Consider the following 18,479-nt stretch of genomic DNA (forward strand, 5'->3'; position numbering starts at 1 on the left):
CTAGTCCTACTGCTACTGCTGGTATGAGTCCTACTGCTGGTACGAGTCCTACTGCTACTGCTGGTACAAGTCCTACTGCTGGTACTAGTCCTACTGCTACTGCTGGTACGAGTCCTACTGCTGGTACTAGTTCGACTGCTACTGCTGGTACGAGTCCTACTGCTGGTACTAGTCCTACTGCTGGTACTAGTCCTACTGCTACTATTCTTTATGAAGTAACAGACGCCATAGACCAGACTCCACTGATTAATCCACTGATTTAACATCCGTCTCTCAGGTCTCACGGGACGCGTCCTCACCTCGTCCATCAGGCCGATCTCGTCTCCGTAGTTGAAGACGGGCGTCCCCGGCAGCGTGAGCAGCAGCAGCTGGTGCAGTTTGACCAGAGCCGGTACCACCAGCGAGGCCAGGTGACCCTGGTCCCGCCCCCCCAGGCTCCAGGTCAGCTTGAGCTGGTTGTGGGACGAGTACAAGAGCTGGACAGACTGAGCGAGCTCAGTGGCGTCCGCGGCGCCCGCGCTGCCGGGGCCGAGGAGGACCCTGGAGACCAGCAGGTCCACGCCGGTGGAGTTGAGGAGGGCGGACACGTCTTCAGCCGAGGAACGCTCTGTGACGCCGATCAGGACTCTGGAAAAACACATCCAGTCTTCGTTGGTACAAACGGACCGAGATATAAATATTTTATTTCATATCTGGACAGTTTTCTATTCTGAGGACTTTAGAAGTTGTCCTGATTCTGTTTGAGGGTGATTAGGATTAGAATTTGAGTCATGATGGACCTGGTCCCAGAGGTCCCAGTAGTCCCAGTGGACTCAGTGGTACCAGAGGTCTCAGAGGTTCCAGTGGACTCAGTAGTCACATTGGTCCCAGAGAGCCCAGTGGTCCCAGAGAGTCCAGTGGTCCCAGTGGTCACAATGGACTTAGTGGTCCCAGTGGACTAAGTGGTCCCAGTGGTCCCACTGGTCTCAATGGTTTCAGTGGTCCCAGAGGTCCTAGAGGTCTCAGAGGTCCCAGTGGTCCCAGAGGTCCAAGTGGTCTGACAGATTGGTCTCTGACCTCTTGTTGGGACTGTCCTCCGTCCCGTTGTGGACGATGGCTCTGATGTCTGTCCACAGAGACGGCACCATGGAGGCCACTCGCTCCACCCCCGACATCTGCACGCCGTCCACGCCTTGTTTCATCCAGAAGACCAGAGCAGACTGAGGACAGACAGACAGACAGACAGCTGGTAGAGACAGACAGCTATGGCGTCCCCTCTGGGGATGTAAACAGGAAGTGTAATAGTGAGCTAGCATTGACAGTCCGACTGATCTCTGTTCAGATCCTGTCTGCAGTGAACTGTCTCTCTCTCTCTCTCTCTCTCTCTCTCTCTCTCTGTCTGTCTGTCTCTCTGTCTGTCTGTCTGCCTGTCTGTCTCTCTCTCGCTCACCTTCAGCCTCTCAGCTACGTTGGTCACACTGACGTTGGAGAACCAGGGTCCAGATGAACCCTGGTAGTTTGGAGTCAGATCCAGAACCACAGAAATACCTGCAGAGATAGACAACATGTAAACTAGACCAGGATCCTGAATACTGAGTACTGTTCTCAAAGCTCATTCCTTCTAATAATGATTGTCATCGTCACCCTTCTTATGAGCTGCCTGGACCAGGTCTTTGAACTGGTCCAGGGTTCCAGACTCAGAGGAGACCTCCTCAAACCTCAGACTCATGACGTCGTCTGCTGGAGCTACGTGGACCGGACCGACCACCAGACCTCGGATCTTCATTTGAGACAGACTGCCCACCTTCTGCTCCACTCCTGGGGGCAGGGAGGAGGAGGAGGAGGAGGAGGAGAGGGAAGAGGAAGAGGAGGAAAGGGAGGAGGTGGTGGAGGAGGAGGAAGACAAAACGGAATGCCTTGCTTCACATCTTCATGAATATACAGTATATAATAAATAATCTCTCCCAGAATGCCTTGCTTTCCTCACCCTTCAGGTCTTTCAGGGCGCTGAAGGCCCCGATGTCTCCGATCTGGTACAGCGGGCCGTCGTTCCACCAGCTGGAGGACGGGAGGTCTCTGCAGCGGGGAGCCTGGAGGACGATGAGGACGGCTCCACCCAACATCCCCAACCAGCCGAACCAGAACACCACAAGCAACACCCAGCGCGTCCTCACCCAGCTGAGGAGACAGGGAGGAGGACAAGAGACAGGGAGGGGGACGAGGAGACAGGGAGAGGGACGAGGAGACAGGGAGGAGGATGAGGAGACAGGGAGGGGGACGAGGAGACAGGGAGGGGGGACGAGGAGACAGGGAGGAGGATGCATGGAAGGAGAGCATCGGAGACATTCAGACATAATTCATTATATATAGTGTGTGTGTGTGTGTGTGTTGGCGCCTCCTCACCCCGGAGTCCCGGCCACCCTCAGCAGCTCCTCTTTGTTCAGTCCGGTGAATTTCACCTCCTCCTCCTCCTCGTCCTGAATCTTCAGCTTCACGGTTCCGTTCTTCTCCATCACCGCTCCGTCTGCCGGCTCCGCCTCCTCTCCTCCGGCAGACGGAGCGTCCTCGGCCCGGTCTCCTCCTCCTCCTCCGGTCATCGGCTGCTTCTCCTGCTCCTCCTGGTCCAGATCCGCCTCGCTCACATCGGCCTCCGTCGCATCGGCATCTGCGGCGACCGCATCTGGACCTGGCGCCTCCGTCGGATCCGCATCTTTGGTCTCAGCATCCTTCAGATCCACGTTGGTCTCCTCCGTGTTCATACCGGCGGTGATCTGTTAATGGATCTAATAGAGCGGCTCGGTACCGTCAGCGGAGTCCGTGATGTCTGTCTGACTGTCTGTCTGACTGTCTGTCTGACTGTCTGTCTGTCTGTCTCTCTGTCTCTCTGTCTGACCGTAACGAATGATGCCTTCACTGCTGTGGGAAAAACGGGAACTCCCGGTCTCCTCTCACGTGTTCCATAGGTTGTTGTTTTGTTGGTTGTTGTTTACACATTCAAATAAAAACAGACAAATGAGTCAAGTGTTTTGTAAACAACAGTAAACATCAGCTGTGTTTAGTGAAGCTGACACGTCCTGTGCTCTGAACACAGGACGTGGTTTTCACTTTCATGGAGTGTTGAGCAGCATTTAAATAATGTTGTCATGTTCAGACTACGTGGATGAACTGATGAGGCTCGTACTTGAGGAGGCGTTTGAGGACCCGACTCCATTTGTTGAGGAGTTGAAGACGAGGACCTGTGGCCCCAGTGAGAGACCCTCAGAGGAGGAAGTGTTGCCGGCATGTGTCCCGCTTCAGTCCAGGAGCAGCCTGAAGGCCACATGATGACTAGATGTTTGTGAAATACAAGAGGACGGGATGACGACCTTCATGTCCTAAAGAGAAGCAGCTGACAAAGCTCCGGATGGCCTGTAGAGGACCACACATCATCACCATTGCAGATAAAATATGCTGTATGTACAGCAGGTTATTATATAAGTTCAGCGAGGTCCAGTCAGAGAGGATTCATCACAGTAATGTCTATGACACTATGACTTAGTTCCATATATCGTGAAGTAGCCAACAGTTGTATTAACATCTGTATGTCGTCAACAACTGACTGTCAAATACAATAAAGAAAGTTGAATTGAATAATATTAATTGTCAGATTTGAAATTGAACTGGATGAATTATAAATAACATATACTCTAACAATAAATAAATATTCTTTTCTCATTAGAATTCTTTTTTTTTTATAAAAATTTTTTTTTTTAAATTGTATTTCTTTATTTCTTTATTTTTTAATGTTTTAATTTTTTAATTTTTTAATTTTATTTATTTATTTTTTTTAAATCTATTTATTTCTATATACGTGTTCTATATTTATTTTAATTCATTCATTTAATTATTATTATTTTGTTTGTTTTGTTTTGGGGAAATATTGTAAATGTATTGTGTGATTCACACTCCGGAGCAGAATGAGGCGGTAATGCTCTAATACAGATGTATGGTAACCACCGAAGAAGAAGAGGTGGAGGAGGGGGAGGAGGAAGAAGAGGAGGAGATAAGAGAGGAAGAGGAGGAGACAGCAGCAGTCTCTCTCCTTCAGTCTCGTGGGTGATCATGGCGGACACAGACGGTGAGTAGCTGCGCGTGTTTTTAGTGAAACGAGAACTTTTAACTGATGAGAATATTTAAAGTTTAAAGTTAAACCTGCAGCTGATTAAAGTGCACGAGTCTGTTTCTGTCGGCTTCCTCAAACGGACCCTCAGTCAGTTTATCTACGCGTGAGGCCGGACTCCATGATGGAAACAGAGTATTTTTATGTGTTAATACGTATTTATATGTTTTAATGGAGGATTGTTGTGGTTCAGTGTGTTGAAGCTCTGCGTCGTGTTTGTTAGTTCAGCGCGTGTAGAAACCTGCAGGTTTTAGGGTTTTTCAGCACGTGGGCCCCGGAAAGACCCATGTGTGGCTGCTCGCGTGGAACCAGATCCAGCCAGAAAAGCCTAGTTTATTGCTACAGTTTGAGATATATTCTTCATCATCTTCATCACATTAAGAGGATTAAACCACGTGTTCAGTGGTTGAATCAGAAGTCGATGATTCTGATCACACGGCCTGTTAGCTTTAGTTAGCCGCCCGATGCTAACTACCACGTGTGGTCGGAGGCAACTGGGCTGGTTCTCTTTCCTCCATTAATGGCGTCAGACTTTAATCATAAAACAAACTTAAAATGTTTTTCTGCTGGAAACTCAAACTCCTGTTTTTGAGATTCGTTTCGTCACATTTAATAATTTATTATTAATAATTCAACACGTGTTCACCTCGGAGTATGAAATGTCTCTTTGAGGTCGCGTTAGACGCTGAAATAAAGTAAAAACATCAAGGTACGGTTTTAGAATTAAAGATGTAAAACGTTGTTTAAATCTGTGATTTGTTCTGCAGCGTCGGGGAAGAAGAAGAAGAAAACGAGGAAAGTCGGTGAAGAAGAAGTCGGTGTGAGTAGAGAAGTGAATTCTGTTCATGTTGATTTAATAACTTTATTTCTCTCTGAATGCAGATTAAAGTTAATTTCTCTGTTAACAGGAGATCCAGCAGAGCGGAGACTTCCTCATCCAACCAGAGTCCAAGGTGTTCTCTCTGGACACGTCTCAGTGGCCCCTGCTGCTCAAGGTACACTCGCCTGTCTTTAGTACCGTAATACACCCGGCTCGCCTGTCTTTAGTACCGTAATGCACCCGGCTCGCCTGTCTTTAGTACCGTAATGCACCCGGCTCGCCTGTCTTTATTTATTACCGTATTTATTAAAGGTGCGCCTTACAACATAAGGTACCATGTTATTTGTAATTTAAAATGCATGGTTGTATTAATGATGATTATAGATATAGATAGATATATCTCTATCTGAAAGAGAAATATAATATAAACACACTAGTCTTGCACATGTGAAGTGATGAAGAAGTTTATCCATTCGCCGAGCGGCCATCTTGTCTTAGTCACTGGCTCTGCCCTCGTTCTGGGAGCGGGGCCTCTCTGCAGCGGTGCCGACGTTGTTTCGGCGTTCTGCCGGAAGGCGACCTGACACTGCTCAGAGAACGACACAAGACTCGAGCGCTGCCGAGATGATTTCACTGTTCTGATCACATGAAGACATAAATATGTAAGAGTGCTTTGTGTTAAGCAACAAGTTTAAACTTGAACTCTGTTAGTCCGGTTTCTAATTTTATTTAACATAAAATTGTTTCTTGCAGAATTTTGATAAACTAAACATCCGAACGGCTCATTACACTCCTCTACCGAACGGCAGCAACCCTCTGAAGAGGAACATCCAGGACTATGTTAGGTAATGCTAAGCTAACCGCATCTAGGCCTCTGTTGGGTAATGCTAAGCTAACTGCATCTAGGCCTCTGTTGGTTAATGCTAAGCTAACCGCATCTAGGCCTCTGTTGGTTAATGCTAAGCTAACCGCATCTAGGCCTCTGTTGGTTAATGCTAAGCTAACTGCATCTAGGCCTCTGTTGGTTAATGCTAAGCTAACCACATCTAGGCCTCTGTTGGGTAATGCTAAGCTAACCGCATCTAGGCCTCTGTTGGGTAATGCTAAGCTAACYGCATCTAGGCCTCTGTTGGGTAATGCTAAGCTAACCGCACCCGGGCCTCTGTTGGGTAATGCTAAGCTAACCGCACCCGGGCCTCTGTTGGGTAATGCTAAGCTAACCGCACCTGGGCCTCTGTTGGGTAATGCTAAGCTAACCGCACCTAGGCCTCTGTTGGGTAATGCTAAGCTAGCAACATTCAGGATTATGTTAGGTAATGCTATGCTAACAATAGATGTTACTTCCTGTCAGGACTGGCTTCATCAACCTGGACAAACCAGCGAACCCGTCGTCTCACGAGGTGGTGGCGTGGATCCGGAGGATCCTGCGAGTGGAGAAGACGGGTCACAGCGGGACGCTCGACCCGAAGGTCACCGGCTGCCTGATCGTCTGCGTGGACCGAGCCACGCGATTGGTCAAGTCCCAGCAGAGCGCCGGTACCCAGACATGACCGCTTCCTGTTTGTTACTGATACTTATTGATCGCGGCACTGAACGTGTCCACCTGGCTGTCCATGTGCGAGCACAGTAAAACCCAGCGGCCCCCCTCACTACTCTCTGTGTGTGTTGCAGGTAAAGAGTATGTGGGGATCGTTCGGCTGCACAATGCCATAGAGAGTGAACACACCCTGGCCCGGGTGAGTCTGACCACCTGTCAGTCACTTTGATTCTAAAAGCATTTCATTAGAAACTAGTTCAGGAACAATGAGCTGTAGAAGGTGAACGTAGATTTATGTCTGTAAACAAACCTGTGGTTTACTCTGATTGGCTGTCTGTGTGTTGGTTATGTGACCGTTGTTGACTGAGTTTCTATCTGTAGGGGTTGGAGACGCTGACGGGCGCTTTGTTCCAGCGACCGCCGTTGATCGCCGCTGTGAAACGTCAACTCAGAGTCCGAACGGTCTACGAGAGTAAACTGATCGAGTACGACCCCGAGAGGAGATTAGGTAAGATCAATATGACCGAGGACATTAATACCTTAAGAGGTGATGTCATCGATCACATGTTCTGTGTTCCTCAGGGATCTTCTGGGTGAGCTGTGAGGCAGGAACTTACATACGGACTCTGTGTGTCCACCTGGGTCTGATGCTCGGGGTCGGAGGTCAGATGCAGGAACTCAGACGAGTCCGGTCTGGAGTCCTGGGAGAGAAGGTCGGTACCACTTCCCCCGTGTCGTCACATTCAAAGTGTTGAGTTCAGGCCTTCTGCTCCGTGTCGGTCTGTCAATTTAACTTTGGAACAGAAACCTGCAGCTGGGGCCCGGATTACATCATCGGTTGTGGTTGTGGAGCCTCTGTGCTGCTGACATCGTCACGGCGTCATCGTCATGACCTCATGCATGGGTTTGTGTTCAGGACCACATGGTGACGATGCACGACGTGCTGGACGCTCAGTGGCAGTTTGATCACAACAAAGACGAGACGTATCTGAGGCGAGTCGTGTTCCCTCTGGAGAAGCTGCTGGTGTCCTACAAACGTCTGGTGATGAAGGACAGCGCGGTGAGTCTTCATCACTTTATTGTAATACTGAGTACATTTTAACAAATCATAATATCCTGTCACCATAATGCGACTCAATGTAACATTGAGTTATGTTTTATTTGATTGTCTTCCGGTTTTAGCTGAAGTTGTATCACTTATTACCAGCTGTTCTTTCTGCATGTTACACTTATTTATTATGGATTCTAATTGGTCAGTAGGCGGAGCTTCTATAGTGACGGGGTGGCCATAATAATAGAAACCCCTCTGAGTGAACACTGACGTATAGTTTTTGTTTAAAGATATTTTTCCCTTCATTTAGAAAATACTCCGCACCAGCAGGTGGTGATAAAGGCTACTTAATCAATACCACAGAAGAAGAATCTGAAGTGGAAAGATAATGATGTCATCATTTAACGTGATGAGAAGCTAATGGTTAATATAATATGATGCGTTTCAGGTGAACGCCATCTGTTACGGAGCTAAGATCATGCTGCCAGGTGTCCTCAGGTACGAAGACGGCATCGAGATGAACCAGGACATCGTCGTCATAACCACCAAGGGAGAGGCCATCTGCACAGGTGAGACGGGGGTCTGTCTCTCTCCGTCTGTCCGTCGCTCTCTCTGTCTGAAGCCACATGATGAGTGTAGATGCTGCAGTAGCTCTCGGGCTGTGATGACCTGCTATCTATCACCCTTTTCTGATGGCTGTGTTTCATCATGATCGTGATCACAGGATCGTGTGACTTTCTTAACGTTCACTTTATTTGTCGTCCAGCTGTTGCTCTGATGACCACGGCTGTGATCTCCACCTGTGATCACGGCATCGTGGCGAAGATCAAGAGAGTGATCATGGAGAGAGACACGTACCCTCGGAAGTGGGGCCTGGGTCCGAAGGTAAAGTCCTGTTTAAATAAAGTTTATTCAAATAAAGTTTATTTAGTCTCAATAGTAACGGCTTGTTTCTTCAGGCGAGTCAGAAGAAGATGATGGTTCAGAAAGGACTACTCGACAAACACGGGAAGCCCAACGGCAGCACGCCCGCCGACTGGAAGAGCCAATACGTGGACTACAGGTAAGCCTCACCTGAGGGGGCGGGGCCGGTGCTCAGGTGTGTGTGCAGACAGTTATCCCTCTCTGAGCTGACGTGCTCTCTGAGGGAGTCGGTCTGCTACAGGAACTCTCAGCCATGAGCTTCTTCACTCTGATGCTGCTGAGCTGCAGCTCACCTGAGAACAGTGGTGTCATCGCGCTCACCTGAGAACAGTGGTGTCATCGCGCTCACCTGAGAACAGTGGTGTCATCGCGCTCACCTGAGAACAGTGGTGTCATAAAAATCTTACTAATTATTTTGTTTTTGATTGACAGCATCTCCAAGGCAACTGCAGAGTCATGTGACACGTCAGCAAAGGTAAGTTCACTCCACCTGTCGTCCAATCGGAGTGCACCTGATGTTCACTGAAGTGGTGATGTCATCACTAAACCTGTTCCTCTACAGAGGAAGAGGGAGGCGGCCGACAGCGACGGCGAAGCAGCAACGCCCAGCACACCTACCGTAGAGGTGAAGAAGAAGAAAAAGAAGAGGGTGCAACTGGAGGAGGCGGAGCCTGAGGTGGTGGAGGCGGAGCCTGAGGCAGAGGTGAGTAATGACTTACAAGGTTTTCAACAAACATCATCTGAATATAACAAACTTAACACTTAAAGAGAAACTCTGAAAATAACCAGATTTATTCAGATAATTTAAATATAATTGTTTCAACATTGTTTATTTCTTGTAGGTTTTAAGTGCCAAGAAGAAGAAGAAGAAGAAGAAGAAGAAACTAAAAGACGATGGTGCGACAGACTAACGGACAGGTGAACTGTCTGAGGCTCCGCCCACTTTTCACACCTGCCTGAACGCAAATCCCTCATGAGTTTTACAATAATGGACACGCAAAGAAAAGGACTTTTTTGTTTTTGTATACATTTTATTATTTTTTGTTCTTTCAGTTGTAAATACCTCAACAGAGTCTGTTTGTAATTTCAAAATAAAAGTCTGTTTTCTATATTTGTGTTCAGTTGTATTCAGATATAGTTTTAGTTAGATCGTTATAGAGCATAAATCCGTTTGGGTCAAATAAACTGTCTTTTATGGATGAACTGATGACCATTGACACGTCAATGGTCACTAAGCACAATTCTATAGTATTAAAATAAAGTGGCTGTTCTGTGATATTAACTGCAACTTATCGGTGTGGCAGTAAACTAGCAGTTCATTCCTGTAGATGACGAGGTGTCATCGGCATAAAGGACAACTACATTCATGTTCTGTACAGAGAAAAGGTCCTTATCATTTTATCTCAAACTAGTACACGTCTAGGAATAACTCGGCTTTATGTCCAATAGGAGCTCGGTATGGAGGTTCTCCTCGGCTTTATGTCCAACAGGAGCTCGGTATGGAGGTTCTCCTCGGCTTTATGTCCAACAGGAGCTCGGTATGGAGGTTCTCCTCAGCTTTATGTCCAACAGGAGCTCAGTATGTAGGTTCTCCTCAGCTTTATGTGAAGCCGGTGGACCGGTTTCTCTTTGAAGTTACATCGCTATGGAAACCTTTGATGCAGGCAGGCACACAGGTGATTATGAGCTAATTAGTGCAGATTGATCTACACAGATGACGATAGTATTACTTCTTGTCTCTCACACAGTCACTGAGGTTTTAGAGATTTTGATTCTGATAGTCTCCTCACCCACTCCCACCCTTTCAAAATAAAAGCCCCATTGATTAACAAGAACCTCAGAATTGGGCTTTTTTTGTTTAAATTCTTAATGCGACAACTACTGCTGCTAATATTACCAGTATTCCTGCTACAACTTCTGTTGCTACTATTACCACTAATGCTAGTACTACTACAACAAATATTACTACTACTGCAATTACTATTACTAGTAATAAAACTATTACTAATACCACTACAACAAATGCCATTACGATACTGCTACCACCAATACTACTCCTACTGCTATTACTACCAATACAACTATTATTAATACTACTTTCACTGCTACTACTACTATTTCAACCATTACTACAACCACTGCTATTAAATTTATATTAATAATACTACCAATAGTTGTACTTTTGGTACTATAACTTTGACAGCAACATTGTTTATCTTCCAGATTTTCCTGCATTGTAATTTAGCTTCTTTAGATAAAACGATTTAACTCATTCTGCCAGTTATACATTTAAACTTCTAGGTTTTCATCGGTGTGGTTCAACATTTTTAAGACATTTTTTTTCAGCTTTCCACTGCATTTTCTAGTTCATTCATTTGGTAACGTTGGGCCACTTTACCCTTAATGCAGCGGTGATGACAATGACAGGTTATCCAGAAAAGGCACATTTTGTGTCAATAACATTTAAACGTTTAGTAATTTCCCACCAACAAACATGTTAAATAAATGATTTGGATTTGTAGTCAAACGGCTCAACTGAGAACTGACCCCGCCCCCACAGGTGATGTCACAGTCTTCTCTGATTGGTCAGACACAGTGGCAGGAGAGCGGGTCTCTGTGTGAGCTAGTAATGACTCGTACTCTGTGATTGGTCAGTTTCTGCAGGTCAGAGATCAGCTGCAGCAGACGAGGACTCGGCTGGTAGACGACCCGGCTCGGGTCCGTTGGGTCTGGTTTGTAGAATGAATCCAGAACCTCCAGAGTGACGAGATGCTGAAGCTGCTGCAGATTCATGAAGTCACTGTCCGACAGGTGATGATGTCTGAAACACAGAAACACTCAAGTAAACAACCAGCAGGTCGCTACGGAGACCAGCAGGTAGATACGGAGACCAGCAGGTCACTACGGAGACCAGCAGGTAGATACGGAGACCAGCAGGCAGATACGGAGACCAGCAGGCAGATACGGAGACCAGCAGGCAGATACGGAGACCAGCAGGTAGATACGGATACGGAGACCAGCAGGTAGATACGGATACGGAGACCAGCAGGTAGATACGGAGACCAGCAGGTAGTGACGGATACGGAGACCAGCAGGTAGATATGGAGACCAGCAGGTAGATACGGAGACCAGCAGGTAGATATAAGCAGCTGTTTTGTTTGCTGTCAGATTTTGTTGATGAGGTGTCAGTGACTCACCTGATCCGGAGTGTCCTCAGGTGAGGGAACAGCTGTGGGAGGAGTCTAACTAGGCCGGAAGAGGAGCTCCAGGGTTCCAGGTGCAGGTGTTCCAGGTGAGGAGCTCTGTGCGAAACCACCTGCAGGTCTTCAGGCTGCAGGTCCACACAGAGAGTCAGACTGAGGAGGGAGGATGGCAGGAATTCGGCGTACACCGCCAGAGGATGGCCTCCTATTGGATAAGACAGAGGTCATGATGACATCACTGTCACAGTACAGCTGCAGTAGATGTCGACACTCACCGTGCACACTGAGGCTGCGGAGCTGCGGCAGTGACGTCAGCCATGTTTGCAGGTGACAAATGGGACCAGGTACGGAGTACAGGTGGAAGATTGACAGGCTGAGGAGGCGGGACAAAGGCTGCAGAACTTCCTGTGTCACCACGGCGTCGTAGTTCAACAACTGAAGGTCAGACAGCTGCAGAGCGCCACCACCTGGTTTAAGACAAGCATAACATTTATATCAACCTGTTATTACCCGTGTCATCAAAGCTGTTTTTACCCGTGTCATCTCACCTGTTATTACCCGTGTCATCTCACCTGCTATTACCCGTGTCATCTCACCTGCTATTACCCGTGTCATCTCACCTGCTATTACCCGTGTCATCTCACCTGCTATTACCCGTGTCATCTCACCTGTTATTACCCGTGTCATCTCACCTGCTATTACCCGTGTCATCTCACCTGCTATTACCCGTGTCATCACAGCTGTTATTACCCGTGTCACCACAGCTGTTATTACCCGTGTCATCACACTTGTTATTACCCACTTGTTATTACCCGTGTCATCTCACCTGTTATTACCCGTGTCCCAAAAAGCATCATGGGGTCAAGGTTGGAGGCTTGCTGGAGGAGCTAAAGGACCGTGTGATACCTGCTGATTGGATAATGTCACATTTACCTGTGAGGTGGGCGGGGCTGAAGAAGTCACGTGACAGTGTTCTGTAGGTAATCATGGTCCAGGACAGGTGTTTCAACTCAGTCAGGTGAGTCAGGACACCGCTCAGCGTCGGGACTCTCAGACTGCCATCATGGTGCAGCTGCAGAGAGGTGAGATGAGTCAGCTGACTGAGTGCGGCCAACAGGTGAGATGCGGGACAGGTGAGCTTCACGTTACACAGTCTGAGCTCCAACAACCGCTGACTCAGGGAAAACAGGAAGTCAATGTTCTTCAGCGGCGAGGAACAGGAAGTGACAGACAGACGCTGCATCCATTGGAACAGCTTCAGCTCATCGACGCCCACTTCCCTCCAGTCATCCAATCGCAGCGCCCCGAGAGCAGGAAGCCAGGTGGCGAGCTGCTTCAGGTGTTTCCTCTTACCTGAACGCACCGAAATGATGTCCACGCGCCTCTGAGCCAGGCTCCGCCAGAAGGGCCGGTTGTAACGGGAGAAGTTCCGCAGGGCCACGCTGAACCCGTGCCAAAGGGGGCGGGACTTATCCACCAAATGCCTGAAGTGAACGCAGGTGCAGCGCAAGTTCAACTTGTCGCTCCAGGACAGGAAGCCGAACACCTGAAGCCACAGCTCGGCCGGAAGCTGCTGGAGAACCAACATCTTTAACGAGGACACGGAGGTCCGTCTGATCGATTATTGATTATTATTAGTCCAGATATTCAGATGTTCAGAGGAAGGGTTGCTCTCGTCATCTTCTTCTGCTGCTTCCTGCTGCGTCAACTAGAAGAGATCGTGTGGCAGCAGCAGGAGGTCTCACTCTGTCTGTTACCTTATTGTGAAGGGGTCTCACTCTGACTGTTGTTTTATTGTGAAGAGTTCTCACTCTGACTTGTTTTATGGGGAAGAGGTCTCACTCTGTCTGTTGTTTTATTGTGAAGAGTTCTCACTCTGACTGTTGTTTTATGGGGGAGAGGTCTCACACTGTTGTTTTATTGTGAAGAGTTCTCACTCTGTTGTTTTATGGGGAAGAGGTCTCACTGACTGTTTTATGGGGAAGAGGTCTCACTCTGTTGTTTTATTGTGAAGAGGTCTCACTCTGACTGTTTTATTGTGAAGAGGTCTCACTCTGACTGTTTTATTGTGAAGAGGTCTCACTCTGACTGTTTTATTGTGAAGAGGTCTCACTCTGACTGTTTTATTGTGAAGAGGTCTCACTCGTATCTTATTGTGAAGAGGTCTCACTCGTATCTTATTGTGAAGAGGTCTCACTCTGACTGTTGTTTTATTGTGAAGGGGTGTCACTCTGACTGTTTTTATTGTGAAGGGGTCTCACTCTGACTGTTATCTTAATGTGAAGAGTTCTCACTCTGACTGTTGTTTTATTGTGAAGAGTTCTCACTCTGACTGTTTTATTGTGAAGAGGTCTCACTCTTGTTTTATTGTGAAGAGGTCTCACTCTGACTGTTGTTTTATTGTGAAGAGGTCTCACTCTGACTGTTGTTTTATTATTCTATATAAACATCTGATGTCATGTGTTATGAATAAACATAAATAAGTAGATTTTAATAATAACGTTAAATAATAAAATATTGTTTCATGGTTTTGAAGAAAATGAATGAATAAACACAAAAGAACCATTGAGAACAGTGGCGGCTGGTCAATAGAGGGCGCTAGGGCGCTGCCCCACCTTGAGCCACAACAAATAAAATAAAATAAATGATAATAATAATAAACTATACAAATTGTCAATATTTGTGTTTTTGAAATATGGAATCACCAGTAATATGTGTAAAATATGATATCTGCGGTAAATATATGCTTTTCCTGCACGTCCTCTCCGCGCGTGCACGTCTCAGCAGCTCTGGGGCGCTGGAGAAACTGCCCAAAAGAGGCGGGGCTATGAAGCAGTTTAGCCAATTGCTGGTTAAAGATATAAATGTGTGACATACAATTTAACCAATCAGCGCCCTCAAATAGATTCAGTTTGAGGCAGAATCAATTCTGCCCCAAACTGAATGGATTCTGCCCTTCCTGGAAGTCTGTTCTCGTGGGTCCTTGCTCATGGCTCTTCAGAGATCCCTCCTCCCTCCTCAGAGCAGAAATAAGAGCTTTGGGACGGCCGTCAACATGGCGGCGCAGAACAGCTTCCAGCTCGAGCGAGGAGTCTCAAGTCTGTTATTTGGGTACATCTCAAGTCTCTTAATGTCATCCCCGTTTCCCTCACTTGGGTCCTTTCCTTGCGTCTTAGTCCCTCCCACCAGGGATGCATGGAGGAAACCATGCGAGGAGAGAGGAACGAGGAGATATGTTTTAAGAGACATGAGACGTCCTTTCCTCAGTTGTGGACATGTGAAGCGACGTCTGTTTCTGATGACATTCATAATAAAGTTATTGAGGGAAACATCAGATCATGAAAACACAAATCTTTCTAATAAATGTAGAAAGTTGTTTGTGGTCCTTTTGTTGTTCAGTCTACAATGAACTTTTATTTAAACCAGATGTTGAATCAGAAACCTAATCAAATATAAACTAGAGTTTACTCTGATCCGTCTTCACTCTGGTGTTAAACTCAGTCAGTCAGTCTGATCGGCTGCAGCGTCCAATCACATGACTGATGAACAGTGAGGGGGCGTGTCGGCCGTTAAAAGACTTCCTGGAAGTCTGTTCTCGTGGGTCCTCGCTCATGGCTCCTCCGAGGTCCCTCCTCCATCCTCCATCCTCAGAGCTACATTAGAGCTTTGGGACGACCGTCAATATGGCGGCGCAGAAACAACTTCCGGTTCACCGAGGATCGAGGAGTGAGGAAACGACAATTAAGAGACTTGAGAAGTACCCTTTGTCATTTCCTCGCTCAACCGGAAGCGATCCTCACTTGAACCGGAAGCTGAAACTGGAAGCGATCCTACCTCAAGACCCGTTTGAGAGGAGAACTTTGAGGAGAACCTTCAGGCCAAAGAGCTGATATCAGATCAGCCTGACCTCACAACCAGACAGCAGACTAGTGGGAAAGGGAAGCAGTACATGAAGCTTCTCCACTAGCTGAACACCAGACAGGTTAGGCTAGCTGGATATGCTAGCTGTCATGCTAATAACTCATTCAGCTTTTTAAAACAACGGGGACAGATCCAGCACGGACATGAAGCACCTGCTGAGACATGATGTATAGTTATTAATACATCATTATATATATATATATATATATATATATATATATATATATATATATTGGAGTGAATATTATTATGTGATATATAGTTATTAATACATGTGTGTGTTTTATATTATACAGAATATTATTATATGACATATATATTATTATATGATATATATATTATATGATATACATTATTATATTATAGTGAATGTTATTATATGATATATACATTATTGTATTATACTGAGACTATAATAAGATGTCCTGACGTGTTTGTCAAAGTGTTATTTTCTGCTTTTTTCATGTTGGAATAAAGGTTAAATATTTAACTGTAAAGTAGTAATACGTGTTTGATACCTTAATGTTTTTGCATTAAATCATTCTGGGATGTTTGCTGACATTGATTGGATGTGGAACAGCCCGACAGAGAACATGCTCCACCAGCCAACACTGCTTGAGAGTGAAGAAGAGGTGATCAATCAACAGGAGGCGCTGAATCGCTGCTAGGGAGGAGATCCACCACCGAAGAAGAAAGGAACCCGGAAGTTGAAAGTTGATCCGTCAACGTGAGCGCCTGAGCAGTCCGCCATTAAAATAATACAAAATAAAGAAGAAGAAGAGGAAGAAGGAGTCGCTGGTCAGATGGAGGGTGAGTGAACACGCTCGTTGTAGATGAGCTGCGTCTCTCCTGTAGAGTAGATGAGATCATTCCTCAGCAGCAGGGGGCGCTGACACAATACTGAGGTGAAGTCGGACTTTCATTTGCCCTCAAAGAATAAACAGGAAGTCAAAGAAACTAACTTCCGGTTAGATCTGTAGGCTATTTGTAGTTTACAGACCTCGTTCGGATTTATTTATGTTTATAAATATATATTTGTATGGAAATATACATATATCTACATTGTATTCTATCCTTTATTTCTATGTTTGTGAAACACTTTGCTGCTCTCTTTGATATGTGTTGTATAAATAAGCTTTATTATTATTATTATTATTAATCACAAGATATGTTTTTAGATTAAACCTTTGTTACACAACATGAGACTAACAGCCAACAGCCGAGTGTTGAATATTACAATTACACAGAAAATTAGGATTTTCTACTAAACGTGTTTGTTGTCAAATCTAAGAGCTAATCAGCTCTCTGATCCGGACACAGCCAGGCGTTTCCCATCATGCATTGGGTCACCTGGCTCTAAAATCTGCGGCCGCCTGGCTCTGGTAAGGTCATCGTTGACCACGTGTTCATGACGTCAGAGCAAGTCGTACACAAATCTAACCGGCATGCATTGTGTCATACATGTTGTCTCGTCAGGTGACATCACTGTGACCCAGGCCAACAGGAAGTGCTCTGCTGTCACTGGAAGTACCCGAAAAATCAAAGATAACGCAGCCGACTGGCACAACCTGATGGTGAGGTGGGAAAAACTCAACGAGGACGGATTCAGCATAGCAGGAAACCTGGTGGACATCAGACTGACACGGTGAGTTTACTTTACTTAGTTTCATTTAATTTGATTAAGCTAGTTTAGTTCATTTAGTTTATTAATGATAGATTCAACGTAGCAGGCAACCGACACGATGAGTTTAAAGGAGCAGTGTGTGAGATTTAGTGACCTCTACTGGTGAAATACAGATTGTGTGGAATCTTTTCCTATCTCTAGAGACAGTGTTAAGTTTGTCCCCTCTGGGCTGTTGTAGAAACATGGCAGACTCTGTAGAAGAGGACCCACTTCCTGTGTAGATACAAATTACTTTCTTCGTACAGATTCTTAGTATCAGGTCATTATTCACGAATGAAAAAGTAGTTATAAATAATATATTCCATTTCTGCCAATTAATCCCCCCTAAATGTTACACACTGTTCCTTTAATTAGTGTATTTAAATTAAGTTACTTCAATGAGTTTAATTAAGTTAGTTTGACTAATTACTATTACTTTAATTAATTTAGTTTAATGTGGATTTAGTAGTTTTAATTTAGTTGGTTAAAAGATTTTTTTCATCAATCTACTCTCCTTCAGTTCTCAGAGCAATCAGCTGCTGGTAGTGGACGAGTCTTCATCACCTTCATCAGCTCCGTCGCAGCAGACAAGTGGAGCTGCAGAGCTCCAGGACGAATGCTGCAAGCTGCAGGACGTCATTGACAAAATGGTGACACTTCATTTAACTTAATTTAACTGAGAAGTTACAGTCAACAAAGATGAAACTCTGGAGATCTTTTCTTGCAATCAGGAGATCAGAATAAAACACATCATTAGTAATTATAAGGTTTTCTCTTTATTATGAATTATTACGTCATAATCATATGGAGGAGGATCAGGGAACGGTAACTACATGTAGTCGTGTTAATGTACCGACGCGCAGTCGCGTTAGGGTCATGACGTGTAGTAGCGTTAGAGTAACGACGCGTAGTCGCGTTAGGGTAACGACGCGCAGTCGCGTTAGGGTAGTGGTTCTCAACTAGTGGGGCGCGGTGGTATTACAGGTGGGGCGCAGGGGGAAATGCAGAATTTTTGTAAATTAAAAATGTTTACGTTACGCCGTTAACAGGTTACGCTTGCGCATGCGCGACGGCCATGATCCTTGGCGACTCACATGTGTGGCTTAGTGTTCCAAATGAAAAGACATTTGGCAGGCGGGAACAGAAAAGCAACCGCAAGCGATGCATCCGAGACGAACAGCAAGCAGCCAAGAAGAAAATATGATGACGCCTATCTTGCTCT

The 18,479-nt window shown here is 45.9% G+C and overlaps 4 protein-coding genes and 1 non-coding gene across 6 annotated transcripts in view; 3 read left to right on the forward strand and 2 right to left on the reverse strand.

Moving 5' to 3' along the window:
* Nucleotides 1-2,876, reverse strand: part of LOC116401106 (4F2 cell-surface antigen heavy chain-like) — a 4,235-nt gene extending 1,359 nt beyond the window's left edge. The window contains exons 1-6 of the mRNA XM_031879350.1: nucleotides 2,383-2,876; nucleotides 1,967-2,157; nucleotides 1,624-1,797; nucleotides 1,430-1,527; nucleotides 1,057-1,199; nucleotides 300-627 (exon numbers count right to left, since the gene is read on the reverse strand). Of these exons, the coding sequence (XP_031735210.1) occupies nucleotides 300-627; nucleotides 1,057-1,199; nucleotides 1,430-1,527; nucleotides 1,624-1,797; nucleotides 1,967-2,157; nucleotides 2,383-2,738 (1,290 nt within the window). The 5' untranslated portion in view covers nucleotides 2,739-2,876. The remainder of the gene's footprint in view (nucleotides 1-299; nucleotides 628-1,056; nucleotides 1,200-1,429; nucleotides 1,528-1,623; nucleotides 1,798-1,966; nucleotides 2,158-2,382) is intronic.
* Nucleotides 2,877-4,041: 1,165 nt separating this feature from the next.
* dkc1 (dyskeratosis congenita 1, dyskerin) lies at nucleotides 4,042-9,579 on the forward strand. Its single transcript, XM_031879351.1, has 15 exons — nucleotides 4,042-4,096; nucleotides 4,906-4,958; nucleotides 5,047-5,133; nucleotides 5,712-5,803; nucleotides 6,310-6,494; nucleotides 6,630-6,694; nucleotides 6,877-7,003; nucleotides 7,078-7,208; nucleotides 7,412-7,555; nucleotides 7,995-8,115; nucleotides 8,313-8,431; nucleotides 8,506-8,609; nucleotides 8,903-8,945; nucleotides 9,033-9,173; nucleotides 9,313-9,579. Exons 1-15 carry the CDS (start codon nucleotides 4,081-4,083, stop codon nucleotides 9,379-9,381), a joined length of 1,497 nt encoding a protein of 498 aa, XP_031735211.1. The 5' UTR covers nucleotides 4,042-4,080; the 3' UTR covers nucleotides 9,382-9,579.
* On the forward strand, nucleotides 8,168-8,244 carry LOC116401110 (small nucleolar RNA SNORD83). The gene has a single exon (XR_004213970.1). It is a non-coding gene; the product is annotated as a small nucleolar RNA SNORD83 (small nucleolar RNA).
* Nucleotides 9,416-13,366, reverse strand: LOC116401108 (uncharacterized). The gene is made up of 4 exons (XM_031879352.1): nucleotides 12,607-13,366; nucleotides 11,949-12,140; nucleotides 11,668-11,878; nucleotides 9,416-11,291 (listed from the first exon to the last, which is right to left on the reverse strand). Exons 1-4 carry the CDS (start codon nucleotides 13,259-13,261, stop codon nucleotides 11,057-11,059), a joined length of 1,293 nt encoding a protein of 430 aa, XP_031735212.1. The 5' UTR covers nucleotides 13,262-13,366; the 3' UTR covers nucleotides 9,416-11,056.
* Nucleotides 13,367-16,099: 2,733 nt separating this feature from the next.
* Nucleotides 16,100-18,149, forward strand: LOC116401109 (cyclin-dependent kinase 2-interacting protein-like). Of its 2 annotated transcripts, XM_031879354.1 has the most exons (3): nucleotides 16,100-16,404; nucleotides 17,071-17,239; nucleotides 17,778-18,149. In XM_031879354.1, exons 1-3 carry the CDS (start codon nucleotides 16,398-16,400, stop codon nucleotides 17,926-17,928), a joined length of 327 nt encoding a protein of 108 aa, XP_031735214.1. In that variant the 5' UTR covers nucleotides 16,100-16,397; the 3' UTR covers nucleotides 17,929-18,149. The 2 variants fall into 2 exon arrangements, with proteins under 2 accessions (XP_031735214.1, XP_031735213.1); XM_031879353.1 differs by lacking the exon at nucleotides 16,100-16,404 and having other exon boundaries at nucleotides 16,416-17,239.
* The last annotated feature ends 330 nt before the right edge of the window (nucleotides 18,150-18,479 follow it).

Source organism: Anarrhichthys ocellatus, unplaced genomic scaffold (assembly GCF_004355925.1).
Source record: "Anarrhichthys ocellatus isolate YVR2014 unplaced genomic scaffold, GSC_Weel_1.0 scaffold250, whole genome shotgun sequence".
Taxonomy (NCBI): domain Eukaryota; kingdom Metazoa; phylum Chordata; class Actinopteri; order Perciformes; family Anarhichadidae; genus Anarrhichthys; species Anarrhichthys ocellatus.

What these genes read in the sequence shown, in the direction of transcription:
- LOC116401109 (XM_031879353.1), top strand. Translation starts at nt 17,040, where the DNA reads ATGCATTGTGTCATACATGTTGTCTCGTCAGGTGACATCACTGTGACC. An exon ending in GTGGACATCAGACTGACACG is followed by an intron (nt 17,240 to 17,777) that starts GTGAGTTTACTT and finishes ACTCTCCTTCAG; the next exon opens with TTCTCAGAGCAATCAGCTGC.
- LOC116401108 (XM_031879352.1), bottom strand. Translation starts at nt 13,261, where the DNA reads ATGTTGGTTCTCCAGCAGCTTCCGGCCGAGCTGTGGCTTCAGGTGTTC. An exon ending in CAGCCCCGCCCACCTCACAG is followed by an intron (nt 12,141 to 12,606) that starts GTAAATGTGACA and finishes GTCTTAAACCAG; the next exon opens with GTGGTGGCGCTCTGCAGCTG. An exon ending in CCGCAGCCTCAGTGTGCACG is followed by an intron (nt 11,879 to 11,948) that starts GTGAGTGTCGAC and finishes CTTATCCAATAG; the next exon opens with GAGGCCATCCTCTGGCGGTG.
- dkc1 (XM_031879351.1), top strand. An exon ending in AACATCCAGGACTATGTTAG is followed by an intron (nt 5,804 to 6,309) that starts GTAATGCTAAGC and finishes ACTTCCTGTCAG; the next exon opens with GACTGGCTTCATCAACCTGG. An exon ending in CGACCCCGAGAGGAGATTAG is followed by an intron (nt 7,004 to 7,077) that starts GTAAGATCAATA and finishes TGTGTTCCTCAG; the next exon opens with GGATCTTCTGGGTGAGCTGT.